General features: G+C 47.3%; 6 protein-coding genes across 6 annotated transcripts; 5 read left to right on the forward strand and 1 right to left on the reverse strand.

Annotated features, from left to right (window-relative positions):
- Positions 1 to 100: 100 nt before the first annotated feature.
- Positions 101 to 1,495, forward strand: I303_107426 (uncharacterized protein; the record flags this gene model as incomplete). The annotated part of the gene is made up of 1 exon (XM_018410106.1): positions 101 to 1,495. The coding sequence occupies one exon, from the start codon at positions 101 to 103 to the stop codon at positions 1,493 to 1,495; it is 1,395 nt and encodes a 464-aa protein (XP_018261109.1).
- Positions 1,496 to 2,282: 787 nt separating this feature from the next.
- Positions 2,283 to 3,229, forward strand: I303_107427 (40S ribosomal protein eS8; the record flags this gene model as incomplete). Its single annotated transcript, XM_018410107.1, has 4 exons — positions 2,283 to 2,528; positions 2,682 to 2,786; positions 2,870 to 3,100; positions 3,185 to 3,229. The coding sequence occupies 4 exons, from the start codon at positions 2,283 to 2,285 to the stop codon at positions 3,227 to 3,229; spliced, it is 627 nt and encodes a 208-aa protein (XP_018261110.1).
- An 847-nt stretch (positions 3,230 to 4,076) lies between these two features.
- On the forward strand, positions 4,077 to 5,672 carry I303_107428 (uncharacterized protein; the record flags this gene model as incomplete). Its single annotated transcript, XM_018410108.1, has 2 exons — positions 4,077 to 4,260; positions 4,333 to 5,672. The coding sequence occupies 2 exons, from the start codon at positions 4,077 to 4,079 to the stop codon at positions 5,670 to 5,672; spliced, it is 1,524 nt and encodes a 507-aa protein (XP_018261111.1).
- An 865-nt stretch (positions 5,673 to 6,537) lies between these two features.
- Positions 6,538 to 9,843, forward strand: I303_107429 (uncharacterized protein; the record flags this gene model as incomplete). Its single annotated transcript, XM_065969585.1, has 7 exons — positions 6,538 to 7,618; positions 7,692 to 7,809; positions 7,914 to 8,171; positions 8,269 to 8,698; positions 8,784 to 8,843; positions 8,924 to 8,987; positions 9,065 to 9,843. 7 exons carry the CDS (start codon positions 6,538 to 6,540, stop codon positions 9,841 to 9,843), a joined length of 2,790 nt encoding a protein of 929 aa, XP_065825657.1.
- Positions 9,844 to 10,356: 513 nt separating this feature from the next.
- On the reverse strand, positions 10,357 to 12,008 carry I303_107430 (uncharacterized protein; the record flags this gene model as incomplete). The annotated part of the gene is made up of 7 exons (XM_018410110.1): positions 10,357 to 10,611; positions 10,778 to 10,866; positions 10,960 to 11,045; positions 11,117 to 11,146; positions 11,208 to 11,389; positions 11,466 to 11,700; positions 11,941 to 12,008. The coding sequence occupies 7 exons, from the start codon at positions 12,006 to 12,008 to the stop codon at positions 10,357 to 10,359; spliced, it is 945 nt and encodes a 314-aa protein (XP_018261113.1).
- A 1,091-nt stretch (positions 12,009 to 13,099) lies between these two features.
- Positions 13,100 to 16,162, forward strand: I303_107431 (uncharacterized protein; the record flags this gene model as incomplete). Its single annotated transcript, XM_018410111.1, has 7 exons — positions 13,100 to 13,395; positions 13,498 to 13,600; positions 13,757 to 14,049; positions 14,120 to 14,188; positions 14,257 to 14,292; positions 14,344 to 14,798; positions 14,871 to 16,162. 7 exons carry the CDS (start codon positions 13,100 to 13,102, stop codon positions 16,160 to 16,162), a joined length of 2,544 nt encoding a protein of 847 aa, XP_018261114.1.
- Positions 16,163 to 16,429: the final 267 nt, after the last annotated feature.

The following is a 16,429-nucleotide window of genomic DNA, read 5'->3' on the forward strand; positions in this document are numbered from 1 at the left end:
ACTCATGCTCTTCTGTTTCTAATGAAACTCAATCGGACTGTATCCATCTATCCCCGATATACTTAGATCCTCATCGTCATTAATCATACTATCATTCGATATGGTACAGACGTACACGCAGAACGAACCCTCTCTCGACTTCCTGCTGGGTGGTGGTCTTATACCTTCCTTACCCACTGCAGGCGGGAGGGTGGGCCATCAAGAATTGATGGGAATGGGTATCCGTCCTGCCCCTGCCTCTGCCCCGGCTCCTGCTCTAGCATCGACACCTTATCGTAATGGAAACCTTCAATGTCAACCTCAGAATGTAAGACCTCCGCCCCAGCTTTCACACGGACTGCCTTACAACGCTCGCGCCCAAGAACGCGAAATTAGTCACACGCATGGACTACCCCGAGATTTACAGCCTGGTCAAATTGCTCGAAGTTCGTCAGACGGTAAATCTCGAGTTAACCCTTACTCATCTACAAATACAAATGAAAACGCAAACCCAGGCGCAAGATACCACCAAATGCCTGTACGCGGACATGCGAAAAATCACTCTGTCTCGAATATCCAACAAATTTACTCTCAATCTCAGCCTCAACCTCAATCGCAGCAGGGCTCGGTGAGGAAAATCTCATCGTTCAACCATCTACTCCCTTCTTCTGATCACCCTCACCCTCTTCCTCATCCTCAGTCCCTCATTCCAGGCCAGACCGATTCGCGAAGACAGAATGACGGGAAGTTACATCATTCGATATCTGATTCAGCCGTTCATTCGAATTTACACACCAATCCCCCTATAGTTCAATCTCAACCTTCACATACTGTCTCGTCTACCTCTAGCGGTACCATCTCACTATGTTCATATCGAGACAGGGAGACAATCAGTCAGGTATTGAGTGTATTAGAAACGCTTATACCGAAAGAACGGGCAATATCAATATCACTAGAAGCGGACTCTGCGAAATCGAATACCGATTCCGACTTGATAGGGAGTAAGACGAGAGAGTTGAACGCTTTGGAGTTTCTAATACCTCTATCAATCATCCTCGAGTCCTTAGTGAACGAGCGAACACTTCTCAAAATGGGATACAGTCACCCTGAAAAGGGGGATGAGGGAGCAGAGGGAGATGGAGATGAGAGGGGGAAGGGATTACCGATTTTGGCTAATGGTCTGAAATTGGAATTGGAGGACGGTGAGATAGATTGGAACGTGCTGAATTGGTATATCATCACATTTGGTCAAATCCTGTATGCGATCTTACCGTATCTCAACTCCCCAGAAGAGAAAAGATCAGAAGTACTTGGGGGAGAAGAAAGTGATGGGACAGCAAGAGAAGATCTGATAAGGTCGTTGAAAGTGTATATAGGCAAGATGAAGAAAGTCTTTGGGGAGATTGCGGGGCTGTACGTTGATAAGTACTCGTTTGTAAGAGGTTTCTGGGACGAGGGGGGGATGAAACTGGCTGCGGGGGAAGTGGGAAGATGGGCTGAGATGTTTGATGTTTAGCTCGAGCATGTATGAATAAATCAGCATGATGATGCAGATCAAATAGCAATGGACGTGCATTGGATATAGTGAGACTGATGAGATTTCGTGTTAGTGAGTTGGTACATGAATGTCATGCCAAGATAGTATATTGTCATGATCTTCATCATCAGCCAAGGAGAAGCACAGACGCGCGGGTAAACGGGTATTCCTCAGCCAATCGATTGTATCGGCGATTAATCTGCCTAACCCCTAAATCCGACATGCCACTTGAACTCGCTCATTATGATTCCGCCTCGTTCCGCCCCTCCACTTAAGCTGCTTACAGTGCAAGTCTGGTTGGCGCATGTACGGTGCAACACGCAATTCTCCCTCACAGTACACACCGCTGGGTTTGCAGCTCACTCACTCACTCTCACTCTCGCACTCTGCTCCAGTCTCGTACTACCAGTCATATTTCACTCAAATCTTCAGTTTCACTACTTGTTCTTCTTTCAGCCATCAAAATTCAAGTGAGTTTACTCGGACCCCTCTACCATCTAATCTATTCATCAAGGTGTACGTGTGTGCATGTGCATATCCCAAGTAGCGTAGAGGACCGGGTTGAGGGAATGGGAAAAGGGAAAGAACAGACAAGCAGAGAAACGGTGGATTCGGAGATCGGGATAGTACTGGAAGATCAATTGGAGAATGAAACGCTACTTGGGATATACTTGACATCGACACCATAACACCCACAGCACCAATACACTCCTAGACTCAGGCTAGGGCTAATCGCTGATATCCAACGTTTGACTCCCCTCGCAGAATGGGTATCACTCGTGATTCGCGCCACAAGCGCTCCGCTTCCGGTGCTCGAAGAGCCCACTACAGAAAGAAGCGAAAGTTCGAATTGGGTAGACAACCAGCTATGACGAAGCTCGATTCTTCCAAGAGAATCCACGAGGTCAGAGTCAGAGGTGGGAACACCAAGTACAGAGCCTTGAGATTGGACTCTGGAAACTTTGCTTGGGGTTCTGAACACACCACCAGAAAAACTCGATTGTTGACCGTTGTAAGTGTTCCTCCCTTCCTCCCTTTTCCCCTTTTCCCCTCCAATCACGTATGCTTCTAGTCAAGCGATCGCAATCACCCATCTTCCAAGCAGATTGGTCTAGTCAACCAAGATGAGACCAGGCAAAGCTAATCCAATTAATCTTCATACCAGCGATACAACGCCACCAACAACGAGCTTCTCCGAACTCAAACCCTTGTGAAATCCGCCGTCGTCGATGTCGATGCTACCCCCTTCAGACAATGGTACGAAGCTCACGTAAGTGACGATTGTCATCTTGTGTCCTGTTCCCGCTGTACCCATTGAGGAAGACAAAGACTGACTGGGCGGATTTACTTCAGTACGCTCAACCCATTGCCCGAGGTGCTAAATCCGCCGCTGCCGAAGACACCTCCGACAAGAAACAATCCAACCACGTCAAGCGAGTCCTCGAAGAGCGAAAGAAGGATGCCAAGCTCGACCCTCTCCTCGAACAACAGTTCAAGGCCGGTCGATTATTGGCCATCATCACTTCCCGACCTGGACAATCCGGACGAGCTGATGGTTACATCCTCGAAGGAAAGGAGTTGGAGGTGGGTCCATTGTCCATTCGATTTTGATATATTGTCATTTACTCGATGCTGATGCTGATGACATCTATTGTTTGCTCCACACAGTTCTACAGCAGAAAGCTCCAAGCCCGAAAGGCCAAGCACGCTTAAACGAATTAGAACCAAACCAACAAAGTGGTCTGATAGTTTGGGCAATATGTGTAGAAGTCTTTTGTACGCTGGAGCGAGAGATGGATACGATTCTCGGCATGATGGTTTGCGTGGTCGCGATTTGCGGTTTGCAATAAGCAACAGGATTGACAGGTCTGCATTAAGGTGTTTGGGACAGATCAAGAGGCACAGGTGTTTCATGCCGGAGCTGGCAGCATCCCTGGTCCAGTGTGATTGGTCTATGTTCAGCAGGCACACCACATCATTTGACCGCATGATCATGCCTTACTGAGTATATTAGTGCATGAGTTTATGAATCAACATGCATGGCTAAGTGAGGTGGATGTGACCACAAATCTATCGATCCGTGATCCATCTTTATGAAGATCAAAGCTGAGCTGAGAGAATGTCTTACACGGCATGCTTCAGTACTTTTTGTTTCCCCTCGTGAATCTGTGTGTGACTCATCGCACAGACCATCCAACTACACCTCACACTAGGCAACGCATCCCACCATAACCCTTGATTCAGTATCCCTCTGTACTGGATGATGCATCGTATATCTACATATATGTGCAGTGGACTGTGGAGAAAGAAATTGGAAGAAGGAGCAGATATAATATAGCATAGTACATAGGTACATAGCTCTTTCGTCCTCCGTCAAAGCTCCATCGACTTGGTTGTCCGTCCAGCATCCAGCCTCCAGCCTCCTTTCATCGACCAACCAATCGACTAAGTCAAAAACCTGAACTTGCCAACGACTATTCCTACTACACGGCTCTATACACTTTACACCTGCTCAACTCTAGCTCTGGAATAACGCTGGGCTGAAGAGGGATCACGGACCATGGCGTTCTCATCGCTTGCTGATGAACTTGCTGGAGCATTCGAGAATGGTCATGATCATGATCAGCCTTTATCCTCTGGATTGGGTCAATCGTTGGCTGATGAATTTGGTATGGACGAGGTGTACGAGATGAATGACGGAGAAGCGCAAGGAGATGAGCTACTTCCAAATGGTGATATCGATGGTGAGTCGATGTCCCTCATTCAAAGTTTGCCAGGGTAGACTGGTCATGTCATTGATCGATACATCACCATAGACGATTTTCTACCGCGACCTGCGACCCCTCCGAGCCATCAGAACAATCGTCTTGAGACACATACGCCGCCGACTGGGAGACGTGAACAAGGTGGACAGATATTCGACCGGGAGTACGGATACGAATACGAACCTACCAACCTGGATGATATTTCGCCTAACAGGGGAATAGATCTAGATTCCGACTTAAAGGTAGACTCAGGATTGAATTTCGAGAATGGACATGAGCACGGATCACCCATGTTGGACGAAGAACAGTACGACGACATCGCATATCACCTAAACCCTTCTCCCACTAAAATTGGCGGTTCGGGCAGACGGATACAAAATCAAGCTTCGAACAGATCATTGAGACGAAGAATCAGTAAAGACGAGATGATCAGAATGGAAACATCAATGCCGATACCGGAAGAAACGTTGATTATTCTTTCTGAAAGCTTGGCATCCTCTTCGAAATTATTAACTTCCTTACGAAATTTAGAGAACGATTCGCTGGAAGTCAATCTGCAGAAGCATCTGAATAGGATGGTAGACTCGGAGAAGATCAGGGAGGAATGGATGAGGCATCTGAGTATTGCCTCAAGGGAAGCTGGATTAGGTTCTTTAGAGGATATCTCACCAGTAGAGGACAGTGGACTGATCTCCACTCAAGAGAACGAAGATGAAGACGAGAGTGGGTATTCAGTGGGATGGTTCAGTACGACTCTCTCGGATGGAATTGCTGCTCAACAGTTACAGAGTGATGGAAGCAGGAATCACTCGCATCTCGAAGTACTCAAAGTGATCTCGGAACAGGACGAGGACGAGGCCGAGGAAGCAATAGGACTAGAACGAGAAGAAGAACATATCGACCCTTATGATGCCTTGTTGGAAGATGACCCAACTACATCCTCGCCCCGACACAGCGGACTCTTATCGCCTATGACTCCAGGTTCAAGTATACCGACCGCATTTCGTAGATCATTTGGAAGCGACGCCAATCGACCTCCATTGCTCGCATCGCTCAAGCTGATTCAGATGGAGACGGAAGACCTGGTCGTCCTCTTGAAGAGGCTATTGGAGAGTATACATACGGCTCAATCGTTCGGAACAGCCATCTCTCGCCAGATGAAAGGGATAAAATCTTCGATGGATACGATGCGCGAGAGAGAAAACATGGAGCAAGAAGCTCGAAGGAAGATTGAAGGGTATGAACAAGATAGATTGAAAGTCGGTCTAACGCATTCAGGCGATACGATAAAAGGAAAGCTGGAGAGGGAGTGCAGGGAGTTTGAAAGTGTCTTAGAAGGGTATGGGAGGAGGTTAGATGCTTTGCCAAGGGGACAAACTTGGGTCAAGTAAGTGAGATGGAGGATGTGGGAAGTGGGAAATGCGAGATGTGCAGATGGAGCACATTGATATTTTGTTACGATATGACTGTTGATGATATAACGAACATTTGACGATATTGATGATGATGATGCAGACATAACGACGGATAGCCTTTGAGTCATGTATATAGGGTGATGAGATGCTATCCTTTGCTCAAGTTGACTCTGTCACTGAAAAGCTCTTGAATTCTTGAGTTGGTCATTGGAACGTTGTAAGCTGGATGACATCAAGGTACTCATTTTGCTTTTGCTGGAATCTGACCATATGGTACTAAGGTGATCCCACATCGGAAATGACCGAAGGGCATACTAGTATGACGATAACGTTATACGGCTCACAAGCTGATCAATCGATCTAAACTCGTAATCGACTACTCAAGCAGAAAAGCATCCTTATCTCCCACGACAGATCAGAATCGCTTGAACAACAGATCGACTGCATTGCACTGTACCTCGGACAGTAGGCGACGTGGTCATGTCTCGCTTTGACATTCGTCGATAGAAACAAAGCATCGATACCTTACGTTTAGATCGTCAACAGGCGCCCAAAACTCGCGCTCAGTTATCAGTCGGATATCGCATAGACCACCACCACCACCGATACCACGCAAGGGTTCGCTACAGCATTCCTCGCTCGCTCTCCTTCTTAGTTTTTCAAAATACCCCAAGACACAAGCGATAGATCCATCCCTCAAGGATAGTCCCGGTGTCATCGTAGTCGTGCTCCGCGCGCTCAATGAGATTGTCAAGGTAGAAGACGGCCGATCTGTAATCTGCAATCTTCGATCATCTGTATGTATCCTTATCTATAACATACTGTGGCGATCAGAATCAAAATGGCATCTTCACCTTCAAATTCACCCTCGAAATCGAGTCGACCGCTGCTCCGACCTAACCCCTTTCTAACTAGCGGCCATACTCACACCCATACTCACACCCATCTTTCACCGTCTCACTCCGCTTCTCATCAAAGCAGAGACTCAACACCTCATTCTGCTCTTTCACCGATACCACATAACCAGCAACACAACTATGTCCCCTCTTTCGACGACGTCGGATTATCCGCACAGGGTATAACCGAACGAGCCTTGTTTTCAGAGAACAATACTCCTATTGCGACACCTAGAATCACCTCACCTGCTCCTCCCTTCTTCTCTCAAACTTCAGACGACACCACCTCTTCTCCTCCCCCGGTTGGCGGTGAATCCGGTCCATCGATGCCTGAATGGCGAAGAGCAAGTCCCAGATGGTTGTACCCCTTCGTTGTGGGTATACCACTCTGTATCGGGATGTCGATTGCTCCCAAGGCGGAACTTTATGTCAATCTAGCTTGTTTGGCTCATCCGCCTTCCGCATCGCAAGATTCGACTCTACATCGGCACTCTTTTCACGAATCCCCCAACTCTTTTAGCTCCCTCAACGGTTATGGGGATTACATTGGACAACGAGCCCCTTACGTGTCAGCCTTCAATGCAGGTGAAATAGATGTCGATCGACCTGGATTGATTGAAGAGACGATCCCTATAACCATTGGCGGGGATTACGTCTTATCGCCTGCGGATAAGTGGTTCTACAAGTTACAGCATGATATATACGAATACCGTCTTCATCACCACCAGTCGAATTCCAGCAAATCCCCTTCGTCATCTGAACCCATCAATTTGCCTTCATTCACTACGACAAACGGACCGGAGCCCACTTCGCCTTTGCCCAGACCGGATAAACCGTTCCCATCGGACGACGATCATGATAGAGGCAAACAAAAGCCATTACCTTCTGATGACGAGGACGGCGCTGATGATGATGATGACGATGGAGAGAATGATGGACCAGATCATAGACCTTATCAGGCTATCGACCCGAGGCTCTGTAAGAAGGATGCAAAGGTACAGGCTGCTGCTGCGAGATTGACGATGGGTGAGTCTGTCGTCGTGCTCTACACTGTCTCCTAGGGAATAAGGATGATGATATTGTCCATTTACATGCTCAGTGATGACTCTCACGATGGGTCTTTTGTCTGCCTTGACGACTGGCTTTTGGGGAAAGACCTCCGATAAGCTCGGTCGAACCAAGATCATTGCCGCGGTAGAAGTCGGACTGCTGCTCAAGTAAGTCGATATGTACAGTACACTATCCCTTCCTAATCTATCAGCCGTTTCATTCACGTACATGAATAGAGTCAAGGCTTACTTTGTTTCATTGGTCTGTTTAGCGAGGTATGCTTTATCGTAGTGGCGAATTTCCCGTACTTGGTCCCAGGAGGATATCGCGCTCTGTTACTTGGTCCGACGATCGAAGGTCTCTTGGGTGGCTACAGCACGGTATCAGCGACTCTTAACGCATATGTATCGGATGTCACTCCCGATGGAAGTCGAGTCACCCATTTCGCTCGGATCGGAGGGATGTTCATGGCTGGTTTTGCTTTTGGTCCCATGCTAGGCAGTCTACTTATCAATTGGACAGGCAATATGTGAGTACATACTCATCTTACCATCCTGCTTCCCTATTCGTTGCTTCGTTGTAAGACAGTGCAGAAGTTCGGTTGAGACTGACGATTTTCATCAAAGCATGACCCCATTCTACGTGAACGCAGCCATCTTCACCATCTACCTGCCCCTGATCTTATTGGTCTTACCTGAATCTCTGTCGACTGAAGCAAGAGCGACATTAGCGAAGAACGCTTCGATCGCCAAGGAGGAAGCGAAGAAGCGCGATCAGCTAGAGAGGGAATGGGAAGATGAGACGCCCTTCCCTGGTGCTGGGGAGACAGATCCACTCCTTTCTGGATGGTCCAGAATGTCATTCGCCACGACTGGTAACGGGGCTAGCAAAGCGCGTAAGAAGACGATAGGTAATTTCAGAAGGACGCTCAGAAGAGTGTTTGGGTTCTTGGAGCCACTGAGTATATTCATACCGACTCGCAAGGAGGGTGAGCGGTACAGGGATTGGAATCTGACCGTTGTAGGCGCTGGAATATTCTTTATGAGTATGGTCTTTGTAAGTCCCCGTTCCCCTAATTATAAGCATTGAGCACGGAGTGCGGCGAAGGAAGATGCTGATAGATGAGTTCGGGGCTCTTAAGGGGATTATGAGTATAAAAGCGCAATACACTTTTTACGCTTTCGGCTGGACTTCTGCCGAGGTGAGACGACTTTTACGATTGATCTATGAACAGGACATGGGTTCTTGATCTCGAGCTAATATTGAATTGATTGTTTGTAGCTTGGCCCGTTCATGTCAATCACTTCTTTCTCGAGAAGCTTCGTCCTCATCGTCCTCATTCCGAGTAAGTCTTGTCTCAGCCGACTATATGCCTCGATGCATTGTGAATACTGAATTCACTCTTCTTGTCCTCAATCAAAGTCGTCATGCACTTTGTCAAACCCCACTATGAGAACGAGCCACTGTCTACTACGCCAGGAGAACGAAACCTTTCCGCGGTGGAAGAAGCAATCACAATCCCGACTGAAGACCCGTCAATTTCAGCAATCACCACTGGCTCTGGCTCTGGATCTGGATTCGAATCAGCTTCGGGTTCATCCAGTGATACTCAACCTCAGCCGCATACCAACGAAGCCAACATGGCAACAGCGAAACCAAAACGATCAGCTCATTTGGATTTATTGACCGTCCGAATATCCCTCTTACTGGAATCTATCCCTTATTTACTCTTATCCCTCTCGCCTCCTCCTGCGGGTTTCGTGGTCTTATCAATCCTGACCACCCTCGGAGGATCATCGAATCCAGCTGCCAACTCATTAGCACTATCGCTCCTTCCTGATCCTTCGCATTCTGGGAAATTGTTTGGAGCTTTGAGTGTCCTCCATGCGCTTGGGGCCAATTTGATCTCTCCCCTGATGTTTGGGACGGTCTACGCGGCGACTGTGGGCACGTACGCTGCTACCATTTTTGCGATTGCCGCGACGACTTTGATCTTGGCTCAAATCTGTATGGCCTTTGTCCGCCTGGATCGGGATCGGAATGGGAAATCGCGCAAAAGTAGAGATGAAGGAAGGAGGGGGAGGGATAGGAGAGTGAAACGAGTCAACAGCTCCAGTGTCGGTAGTGGAAGTGGGATATCCGGGTATGGCTCGATGACTACGGAAAGTCGAGAAGGAGGAAATGGGACTGTTCAGAATTAGGTCCGGGATATGTCGATGGACTTTGCTTGGCCTCATCGGATATTGCTTGTTGTTGTTGGGAAGACCTGGTCAGAGGTATATTGAGTTTGATTCACCCACTTGGACTTGTACTGTAGATTTGTTTTTGGTTGTTGGATTCTGCTCATACTCGTACACGCTTTTTGTATTGTATTGTGAATTTGTATAAGAATGATATTGTAGTTGATAATCATGTCAGCTTCAAAGTTGATTTATATGTCGATGAATGCCAAATGACGACTTCTTCTGAGTGTTTACAGCTCTACAGAATGATATCCACATCCAATTGGTAAATTGATACAGATACATCGAACGATCCCTGATACTGGATACATGAAGCACGATAATGTACATAAGATTCTCGACCAAAATCCGTCCCTTCGTCCCTTCATTTCGTTCGCCCTTTTTGCGATTGGCTCACACTGCATTCACCAATGTACCAGCTCACTCACTCACTCGTTCAACCGTCCTCTGTCCTCTGTATCGACTGACCTATCACTCAATCTTATTCCCCTTCGCGTCATATTCATAAAACCCTTTCCCGCCCTTTTTTCCCACCCACCCAGCATCCACCATCCTGACCAATAATCCCGACGGCCGGTATTTACTATCCCCCGTCTCGTTATGCAGTACTCTCTGGATACTGAGGCATGTGTCTAAGCCTATGAGATCTGCTAGAGTCAATGGACCCATGGGATGTGACATTCCCAGACGGAAGGTCGTATCGATGTCTTTTGCTGTGGCGATTCCCTATTCAGATTACAAGATCACGCATTAGCTCAAACGTCTCTGTGTTTGCCAGCTTGATACACTTGATCTCATATGTCGTCATACAATGTAGATTCATGAGAATAGCCAGATATCTTTTGCCATTTTGTGTTTCTTTCCCTTCGAGTTCGAACGGGAATTGACGCACTTTCTCTAATACCAATATAGCCTCATTGATCATAGGCATTAAAATCGCGTTGGCTATGAATCCCGGTGAATCGGCTGAAGTGGTCACTTCTATTTACGCGGTGAGTGATAAAAGCGTCAGCACGACTCTGGATGCGAAATGACAACTACGCTCCAAAGAGTGATCGTCAGTGGTGGACATACCTTTCTTACATGCTATACCGAACGCTTTGGCCCGCTCGATAGTATCTTGGGAGGTCTGCAAAGCAGGTATGATCTCGACCAATCGCCTGATCTCACGAGATCAGCCACAGCGTACTTCGAGCACAGTCTGCACAATCAATTTGGGCAGGGAACGTACATTTGCGGAACAGGGTTGAAATAATGTATACTGGAATCAGGAAATGCGATTGATCAGCCGATTGATTTGATGACAGATTAAGTCGACATACCCTATAACTCTCTCTGACGATTGCCTTCTTGCGTCGCCATCACCAAGTGCCAATCCGGCAGAAGCTGATAATTTGGTTATACTGATACTACTCGTATTACTTCCCAAGATCGTACTCGGAGGCAAGAGTCTACCTAGTCTCTTGAATAAACCCAATTTGAGATCCGGTATTTCGGGGATAGCCTACAGTATTGCATGTTTCCCAGCTTAGCTGAAGATACTCTCAAGTTGGATGCGAAATGGCAGTCAGAGGGCTCACCTCGATGACTAGATCTACGTCATCTTTGAGAGCTTCTCCAGGCCCTTCACCACTCCCATCACCTTGTACGGTTCTGAATTTGCCCAATGCTTCGTCTGCTTCTTCTTGGGTCAAGCGCGATTTCGAGACGTCCCGTGAAAGGAGTGTCTTGTATCTGTCCAATGCAGAAGAGAGGACAGACGAAGAGGGGTCGTGGATCGTTATGGGTATCTTGGCATGGACGGCGGATACGTATCTGTCAATGTCGACAATGCGCAATCCAGCGGGTCAGTGATGGGAGACAACGGGGCAAATATATTTCAATCAGACAAAATGTGATGCAAGCGAGCTAGCAAAAGCCCAGATATGGGCAAGAAAGTGCAGATACGGTCATTGGCAGAGCCTGAGAGAGGGGAGAATCTGTCGGGACGTTACGAGACTAGAAGAAGGAGGAGATCGCCGCACAGGATGAGCGGGAGAAGAGGAGATTACTCACGCTATACCCAAACCCATCTGTCCTGCTCCGATGATAGCTGCCTTTCGGACTGGCTGAAGTGGACTCATGTTGTCTGATGCTCAGTGCGTCGACGAGATGAATAGAAGCGTAGTGATGGATAGTATGATTGGTTCGATTCGATGAGCATTGATCTCAGTCCATCAAACAAAGTCATGCACGTATAAGAGCATGAGCACATGAGCAAATGGACAATGGACAATGGACAATGGACAAATGGACAATCCGGATGTATTCCTATATGATTTAACCGGAAGCAGAGTGGATCTCTTGGTAAGGGGGATGTCGATCTGCTATTTAGGGGTTATTACATAATGACCATTCAAGATTAGTCTGGAACATGACGATATGACCCTAGAATCCATATAACAAATAAAAACACGCGCCGCCTTTTTATTCCTCTGCAGCAAAAACACAGCATCACGTAGCGTAGTACGATACCAAAAGAATGGGGTTACGAGGAACATCTATGCGCAGTGTCTGTCAGATTTGAAGGAGGGCAGCAGTGCATAGCATCCCGGATCGCATGTCCGCAATCCGCTGCTCCGAGTGCATGTATGATTTCTACCGTACAATTAGAACAGGAGCTCAAAGGAAGGGTAGATAGAGGTTCAACTAGAGTGTTACATTCCGCATACCAAGGTCCAAGCGTCAATCATCATCATCAACATCATCATTCCGCACGTTCTCTTGCATAAACAGTGTTATTCCGAAACATTCAATCTCATCATCATTGCCACTTTTATACGACTATTATCATACATACGATCAGTGACGAGGTACGAGGAATCGAAGCAAGAGAACAGACCAAAGATCGTCAATCGGCAAGCACGGTGTGATATCGCTCAACTGAGAGCTTCACAACAAAGTGTTCGCAAAACGGATTAGCGGCATACCAAACAATAGCACGAGCGCAAAGCCCAGTCGAGACATAATACTCCGGACCTACGTCGGATCTTTTCAGCTGTGTAGCTTCATCACCGACGGTGGCCGAGGCAATAGAGACGCAAGTCTAGTCTAGTCTATGAAATAGGTCTTCAACAATTTATGAAATAACCCCAACGTGCAGGTCGACAAAATCAGAAACACCGCCATATTGTAGTCTACCTGGATGGCAGAGCTCCTGAAAGAGTAATACAATATGTCATCTTCAGCCTCAGCATCAGCCTCAGCGTCGGTCTCGGCATCAGCATCCCACGCAGCAGGGCTGGTAGATACGACGGGCAACTCGACGTTCAAGATAGTCGGTATATGTCTAGCAGTAGGATCGGGATTATTGATCGGGTCGAGTTTCGTCATCAAAAAGAAAGGGTTGCTACAGTCTACAGAGAAATACGGGAATGTAGCTGGGGAAGGACATGGATATTTGAAGAGCTGGTTATGGTGGGTAGGGATGATCACTATGATCCTTGGAGAAGTGTGTAACTTTGTTGCCTAGTGAGTAGAGTTGAAGGAGCAATCAGCTTGTTTCTTCCTGAGCTTTTCGTCTGTCCCTTTGTGCCTACTTTCAAACGAAGAGCTGACTTCTTGTTCCAACAGTGCTTTCACAGAAGCGATCCTTGTGACGCCGATGGGAGCGCTGAGTGTCGTGGTGGCTGCTATATTATCGCATTTCCTATTGAAAGAGAAACTCACATTCTTTGTGAGTCAGCGTATCCTCAGAATATCCACTCCCTATCATAAATGCCTTGGCGCACCCTCCTCCTGGTCATGCCCCGCATCTCGCCTACTCACCTCCCCTGGTCACACTGATAACCACTTACCGAAATCGTGTCTGACAACATGGGTTGATTCGTAGGGATGGATAGGCTGTACGCTGTGTATCATGGGAGCGGTCATCTTAGCGCTCAATGCACCGGAAGAACAATCCGTAACAACCATCAACGAGTTCAAGAAGCTATTCTTATCGGTGGGATTCCTGGTGTGGGCCAGTCTGCTTATCGCTGGAAGTTTGGTCGTGATATTTTTCGTGGCCCCGAAATGGGGTAAGAAATCGATGTTGCCCTACATCAGTATCTGTTCTCTCATTGGAGGAATCAGTGTTAGTTGTACTCAAGGTCTTGGAGCTAGTATAGTTACTTCAATCAGAGGGTGAGTCCGCCTTTCTACTTTCAACGGTCTATTTCATGACGAAGTGCTGATCGTTACTATCGGTGGACAGCGACAATCAGGTGAAGAATTGGTTTTTCTGGTTCTTATTCGTCTTTGTCGTTGTTACCCTTTTGACAGAGTGAGTAGTCCCAATATTCCTTCTTCAAGTATTCTGGCTTGAGCAGCTGATATTTGAACGTGCCAAAGGATTAATTACCTCAATAAAGCTCTTGAGCTGTTCAAGTGAGTCATCTTCCCGTTGAAGTCTGAGCGATGACTGATGAAATCCTGTAGCACTTCGATGGTCGTACCTGTGTACTTCTGCTTCTTCTCCTCGGCAACGCTCATCACTTCTTTCATTCTGTATCAAGGACTCAAGGCATCAGCAGTCACCCTAATCACCATGGTCCTAGGCTTCCTAGTGACCTGCTTAGGAATCACATTATTACAGCTGTCCAAAGTCGACCCTGAATCGCTCGACAAGCTAGATCGAAAATCAACAATATTGATGCAAGCTGCTAAACACCAGACTGAAGACGCTGAAAAAGGGCAAGTGACGGCGGCCGAAGATCCCGGTATGGACGCCCTTCGTGGAGGTTTCGGTGCGGTCGGCTCCATCATTCGAGCAAGGAGCGTTAGTAGGCGTATGTCTAGCGCAAGCTCGGGCACAGGGTTCAATAAAGGCATGTACGGGTATAGCAGCGGGAATCTCAGTACGCATGGGTTAGGGCATTTGGAAAGGTTTCAATGTGAGTCACGACACTCGGATACCTTAGTCACAAAACCGAAAACTCGAACTTATCTCGTTATGATTCATGTAGTATCGGACAATCCCATGCCAGCAGATGCAATGGACCAGATCTCCCTTCATTCAGCCAAATCGCCTGCGGCAATCTCACCTCACGGGTTCCCTACTGGTCACAACTACTTCCCTTCGCCTCAAAGATCAAAGTCGCAATTGAAGGCAAGTCATAAGTCTTCTTCTACAATAGCAAGTCTGCAGTATATTCCCCTTGATATCATCGCGAGTCCCAGTATGAGCTTGCCCTCATACGGAAGTTCAAGTATCCCTTCATCTTCATACTTTTCTTCAAACACTATTTCAACCCCCTCGAATTCTAAGTTTAAGTCGCCTGAGAAGAGTGCCGCAAGTGACAGTAAGACGAATAATCAAGCTAACAATATAAATGATGCGCGTGAACAGTTCGAAGAAGCAGATGTAGTCCATCAATACCATTATGGAAACCAGCCTGACGACGCGGCCATACATACGTATAGACAACACAGTCATCCACCACCATCACCTTCATCCGAATTCCCTCAGATGGGCCAAAGACGACCCTCTGGCGGTCCGGTCTTGCCCGTACCAGAAGAGGATGAGGAAGAAGACCTGATGAAAGAGAAATCTAATCCTGTTATTGTGAGAGATAAAGCATTCTCCGATGAACCTCGACAATTGCCTCGTTTAGATACACATCTGAATCCGAATTACCTGGACCCATACTCGAATCTCCAACCTGCTCCTGGCCCTTCGTCCTCGCCTTCGTCAAACAAGCTGAACTCCGGTCACAGGGGATTCAGTGGTATTTTCCATTTCCCATCAGGACCAGATCTATCTTTAGGCCATGGTAATCATGGCAAGGGAAGATCGAGATCAAAATCTGTAGATCGATCAGAAGAGAAGAAATTCCCTGGTGATAACAAGAAGAAAAAGGCGCAACAAGATTCAGATTCGGAATTGGATAGACAAGAACGCGCGGCCCTAGTGAACTCTTCGTTCTCTGATGATTTGGATGAGGGTGAGGGTCGGAGAAGTGACGATGATGTCGATGACGGAGAGATGGAGGTGTATGAAGGACGAACTACTGAAGGTGGACATAGTCCGGTAGAATTCGGTGTGGGACACCGAGTGAATTTGTCCACGTCAACAACTACGACTACGACAGCGCCCATGTCTGCGGCGACGGCGACTACCTTTGGGACGGGGACGACCGACCGGATGAGCAGTGGATCATCGGGAAATGGTGCGGGTGCGGGAGGTGCATTGAAAGGTCCGAGAGGTCCAAGAAATAGAGATCCGCCTGGATTTGCGGGACCTAGATATGGTAGTTGATGTGTTTGAAGCCACTGCTCACTGTACAATACTCCAAAGTGGGAGTCAGAAAGTAGCCTAAAATGGTTGTTCGAGAATAGCGGACTATAGGAGCCTCGGACAGGGATCAGTGCAGGCTTGCATTCATACCGAGTATGGTATATATAGTTGTATTGTACGGAGAAACGGCTCAGGTCTATATCTATGAATTAACGATCTCTTGGGTTTCTGGCTTTCTGGGTTTCTGCTCGGTTAATCCCGGAATGTGCAGCACGAGTAATTGAAATT

The sequence above is a fragment of the Kwoniella dejecticola genome, chromosome 9 (genome assembly GCF_000512565.2).
Source record: "Kwoniella dejecticola CBS 10117 chromosome 9, complete sequence".
NCBI classification, from domain to species: domain Eukaryota; kingdom Fungi; phylum Basidiomycota; class Tremellomycetes; order Tremellales; family Cryptococcaceae; genus Kwoniella; species Kwoniella dejecticola.